The sequence below is a fragment of the Geospiza fortis genome, unplaced genomic scaffold (assembly GCF_000277835.1).
Source record: "Geospiza fortis unplaced genomic scaffold, GeoFor_1.0 scaffold130, whole genome shotgun sequence".
NCBI lineage: Eukaryota > Metazoa > Chordata > Aves > Passeriformes > Thraupidae > Geospiza > Geospiza fortis.
In genome coordinates, this window is record NW_005054300.1 from 12354567 (window position 1) to 12359829 (window position 5263).

The following is a 5263-nucleotide window of genomic DNA, read 5'->3' on the forward strand; positions in this document are numbered from 1 at the left end:
CAGCAGCCAGGCTGTATGTCACAGGGAGCAGGGACACGGCAAACAGGCAGCAAGGATATCTTGCAGAGGAGACAGTAGAAACAGTGAATTATCAGCAGAGAACCATAAAGGAAAAAGAGGGAATTTGAGAGCTAAAAAGGAGATTGTGATGAACTGCTCTTAAACAAAAAAACCCCAAACTTTTGGCTTTAGAACCAATACAATGCTGTGTTACTGCTTCCCCTAACAATTCCCCTAACATTGCTGCAGAGCATTTGTACAGAACAGCCAACTGAAAAGAGTCTCTTGAGCTACCAGGGCCAATCTTCTGTAGTTTTCAGAGGCCATATTGTTTACTCCAGTTCATAAACTGATTCAAAAGATTATCAGTTCTTTTTCTTGATTGGAAATTCATTGCTGAATCTTCCTGGTTAGTTGTTCTGTGCTGTCAATCCTGTCACCTATATTTGAATAGCATTGCTGGTATTTGCTCAACATCTACTTGTAGATTGCAGTCATCTCTTTCAATATTTTGTCAGGTGAAAGAAGCCTTCTCTTCTCCCCTGCTTTTCTATGGCTGCTCTACCTTACATTTATTTTCCTGGAGAGGGGCTGATTCTGTAAGTATGGTATTTCCAGTGAATTCCCCCTTGTGCATCAGACAGTAATATCAACGCCTTCCCATCTCTGTTAGACATGTCTACCTGAGGCTCATTTGTTTATGTTTGCCTTTTTTTTTCAGAGATTCATAATTTTGCTGGCTTATTATTGGTGATGCACTAATATGCCCAGGTCCTTTGCCTCTACTATCAGTACCAGCTGTAAAGACTCAGTTCCCTCTATTTTATCAGTATTACTAGTACTTGTGCTGGAGGTAGAAGTGCCTTCCTTGCTTTTTATAGAAAGTAACCATGTTTGCCTCTCATTGAATAAATCTTGTTTTGTAGCAGGGTCCCTAAAGGCAGGTTTGCATGTACTTGCACTATCCTAAAACTGTCCTGTTCATCTTCATAAAAATTATTTCCATAATATAATTTCATGTTAGGTTTCTACTTTGGTTGATTAATAGCATTAATGCTTACAACTTTTCTCAGACTAGCTATTTTACATTTTGTTTTGTTTTGAAAGCATTTGATGCACGTATCCTTATTGCAAAGAAATCCTCCAGGAACCTGATAGTACTGTTCTCTCTTACTCTCTTTCCAGAATGGGTTAACTTTCTCATCAGTTACAGCTACATGTGAGGACCATGTACTTTCCCTCAGCCTTTCTAAAATAAAAATCTTGCTATCTATGGATCCTTTTTGCTTCTTGTGTTTATGTTTGTTCTCCTTCTTTCCTAAACACTGTTTCTGGTCAAAGATCTTTCCTGCACTGAGGACCCCATAGATTTATGCAGTGCTCCAAGTGGGCAGAGGGGCAGAATCTCCTCCCTCCACCTGCTGGCCACTCCTCTTTGGATGCAGCCCAGGATGCTGCTGGCCTTTGGGCTGTCAGGGCACACTGCAGGCTCATGCCCAGAAATATCCAACCCAAGAGACTGTCCACAAGGATGTAATTCCAGTGTCTTTCTCCAGGTGTGTCCCTGAACCCATAAGGCACAGGGAGTTGTTGAATGACACAGAAGGTCTGTGGCAGCTGCATCCAGCATGTGAAGATAGAGCTGCTTTTCTACCCCTTTCTGGCAGCTGGACTGAGGTTTAGAATTGATCCCTTGCTTGGAGAAACAGTTGAAACTACAGCTATGCATCCTTTTAGTCTGTAGAAAAATGGGTTCACACCCCACTTCCACCATGTTCATGTACTTTATTTTGTTACTGCCAGCTGAATACTTTGAACTAGAAAACAGTTTCAAATGCATACATTCACTGTACATTTTGAGTTAATTGCAATTTGAAAAAAGCCAATAATTTAAGCCATCCTTATGAACACCTTATGAGAGAACAACCAATTAGAGGCCCCATGGGAAGGGAAGGGAAGAGAGGGGAAGGAAAGGACAAAGGAACCATGCAGCACACCCAAAGAATTTTCAGGAAAACAAAACAAAACAAAAAGATACCAAGAACAGCAACCAGTGGTTAATTTTATCCTAAAATCCATAAAGAGAAACAATAAAAAGGTGATGGTGATGTAAATTTTAGAAAGCATAAAGGCAAGAAGACTATGAACTGTGTACATGGGTCATGTAAGATGAGGAATTGTGAAGGGCTGTGTGATACAGCAAGAGCGACTCAAGCAGGAAATCCCACTTAGTGCAACCTTTAGTCTTTGGAATGCCTGGTTGCTCGGTGTTATCAAATCTTCATTAAGAAATCACATAAGACTTCGACAGGTAAGGTATGAGTTGTTCAGAAACAATTTTCTGTTTATCTGTAGGTTGAACCACTAGGACTGCCAATTCTTAGACACTTCCCAGGACACACTCAGGGCTGATAACTACCTGAGGGGAAAGGACTTCCCTCCACATTGCATTACACAAAAATTAGATACATTGTGAAACTTACAACTTCCTCTGAAATACTTGCAGGAAACACAAAGGAAGCAGGACAAGAGGTGACTCAACCTAGTCTGGCTTGGCAAATCCAGCATCTCTACCAAAGTAAAACATGTATCATTTATACATAATGTTATACTTGATTAATTTCCCAAATTAACTTTTTATCACTTATTTATCATTTGACTCAGCAGCCAAAGGTTAGGATCTTTCCTTAGTGTTACTACTATGACTTTCTAGCCTAGAAGTTGAAATTGTCTAAAATGACAGCACTGGAATCTCTGAGACACAAGCAATGTCCACTCAGTTATCTTCTGGCACCTATCAGCTATTCATGGCTGTACTTTCCATCACATGACACCTGGCAGTTTGCTCTCTTCTAAGCAGGTTACATTCAGATATGATCTTCCTGAGTACCTGGTAAGGACCATCCATTCTTTGGAGACTATTTAATTGGTGTTGCCTTTAAGATACTATGTAGGATCATTAAATTCTAGGCAATAACAGACAAAAAAGATAATTATAAAATGAAAATCCTGCCTAAAGAATGATGTCTACTTTGAGCCTCAAATGGATCTGTATAAATTGTATTTTTCGTAATTATTTTTAATACAATATCCAAGTATTGTAAAATTATATATATTTGTATTGCTACACTTAAAGTACAGCACCCAATTCTGGGTAAAAGCTGCTTCTAGTTAATACCTTCCTGCAAATGCTACTAATCCTTGAGCAATATTCCATTCACCTTAAGGTGCAACTTAGCCTGGGTAATGACTAGTTCTTGCTGCTGTTCAATCCTGAGTAATCTTTATAGACATTCACAATCTCCTCCCTCTTTAGTATCAGTTTCTTATCTACTGAGGGAAAAACAAGAGTCAAAATAATCTTAGACTATGCAGAATTAATGTAGCCCCTGAAAATTCAATTTTCCTAAGAACCACTGACGCCAGACACCTGTTTAAAGGATATTGATTGTTTCTTTTTAACCTGAAACTCTATGAGTTTGTGCAGAAGTTGTTTTTCTGGAGAAAAATCATCTTTCTCCACATAAGAAACATTCACTTCAAGGCCAAGCTATGGGATTCCAAACAATTTGGCAGAAGTTACAGACAAACACTACGTGATCTGGGATGAGCCAAGTGACACAGAACATCTAATTTCAAAATTCTGTCAGAGGCATGGTCTGCTTAAGGAAACAGAAGGAGCTGGGCAGAGCATTTTTTCATTTCTGCTGCTGGGTGCTTTCCAGTGAGATATCCCAAGATATCATTGTGTCAAGGCTAATGCAGCTGTCTTGAGCTTAATAAAGAGGACCTTTTTTTCCCCTAGTTTCCAATATATTCAGTAGTCTTTCTGAAAAGACAACAGTAACAGCTGTTTATCAAAAGTAGTGCAACACAAGGTTCATGTTTATTTCATTTTTTAATTTCCCATTCAAACAACTGTTTTTCTTTAATTCTTGAAATTAAACCAGTATTTGCTGCCCAGAGCATCACAAATATTCACTTCAGACAGTGTGGAAAAACTTTCACCAACAGAAGAGGCACTAAGAAATGTACATCTATTTTGAAAGCTGGAATATAGTAATGAAGTGTTAGGGACAAGTGAATTAAAAATATGGCTTTAACTGCTTCAATTTATTTTTTCTTTAGTTGGATGTCTTACATGAGTATTGAAGTTTCCATATTTGAATCCTTTTCCCTGCACTGTCACTATGGTTATAGCTCTGCTGACAACTCAGGAGAGTTGTACAGCCAGAAAGTGTCTGAGCTGTACAGAGCTGCACTGAAGCAGATCTTCACCTGACACTTGTCTCTACCTCAAGAGCATCTATTCCAGGATCCACAGCCCACCTCACACCCTGCTTGAGCACACCACCCAATTTTTCCTTTTAAGATCTGCTGCCACTGTAGGGAGTTCCTGTATTCCTTAGCAGTGGTGAAAGATGCCCAACTCAGTAGGGATATCTAGTTCAGCAGAACAACTTTGCTCTCACAGTTCACACCTCAAGGTCCTACCTTTGACACTTGAAGGGGTCTTTTCTGCTCTGAACCCCCTTGCAGGCGGAAGCCCCAGGGGGCACCTCCAGACAGAGTGATGAGCATTTCTTCTTCAGCTCCCATGATCTCTGTGCTTTAGATATTTTGTCTTCACAACTTCAGTACAGACTCCAGTTCTTAACAGGCAGAATCTTCTATTCCCATATTCACAATTCACACCACCACTCTCCAGTCCCCACAAGGCCCTCTGCTCACTTTCTCCTTGAAGTTCACACACACATAAGAGTTGAGACTGTCAAGCCCAGCCTTCACTGCTCTTCTGGACTCTCAGCTGCTGCTCTGCCTATGATTAGACATTTGATTCTGCCCTTGGTAAGGGGCCAGAGTTGTCCTACACACGTGTCATGTCAATCTCACCCTCTGTGCCCCCCCGCATACATGATGGATCTCTCACCGGAACGTGGCTGAAAATAGCACACCTCCTGTCTCTCCAGAGCTTTGTCTGACACTTTTAAAGCTGGAAGCATTTCAGTAAAATTTTTATTTCCACTTTACATTCCAAATGCAAATCTTAAGAGTCACTCAGTACTCAGGATCCATTAGTTTGAGTTTCAGGCAAGGACATGGCACAGGCACAAACGTGTACAAATCAGATGACAGCACCTGACCCTATGAATTGAACAAAACCAGCTTGCAATGAATGTGCTCTCCACTTCTATTTTCTCCAAGCAGCTAGTGTCATTACACAGCAGCACTGTGTGCGTGCCCTGAAAGCCACAGCAGACTG

General features: G+C 40.5%; 1 protein-coding gene and 1 long non-coding RNA gene across 2 annotated transcripts in view; one reads left to right on the forward strand and one right to left on the reverse strand.

Annotated features, from left to right (window-relative positions):
• Positions 1-1272, forward strand: part of LOC115948775 — a 3877-nt gene extending 2605 nt beyond the window's left edge. Inside the window, exons 2-3 of the long non-coding RNA XR_004082555.1 lie at positions 519-599; positions 1186-1272. This is a non-coding gene — a long non-coding RNA (uncharacterized LOC115948775). The remainder of the gene's footprint in view (positions 1-518; positions 600-1185) is intronic.
• Positions 1-4599, reverse strand: part of SYNPO2L (synaptopodin 2 like) — a 34546-nt gene extending 29947 nt beyond the window's left edge. The window contains exon 1 of the mRNA XM_005417229.2: positions 4495-4599. Within this exon, the coding sequence (XP_005417286.1) occupies positions 4495-4599 (105 nt within the window). The remainder of the gene's footprint in view (positions 1-4494) is intronic.
• Positions 4600-5263: the final 664 nt, after the last annotated feature.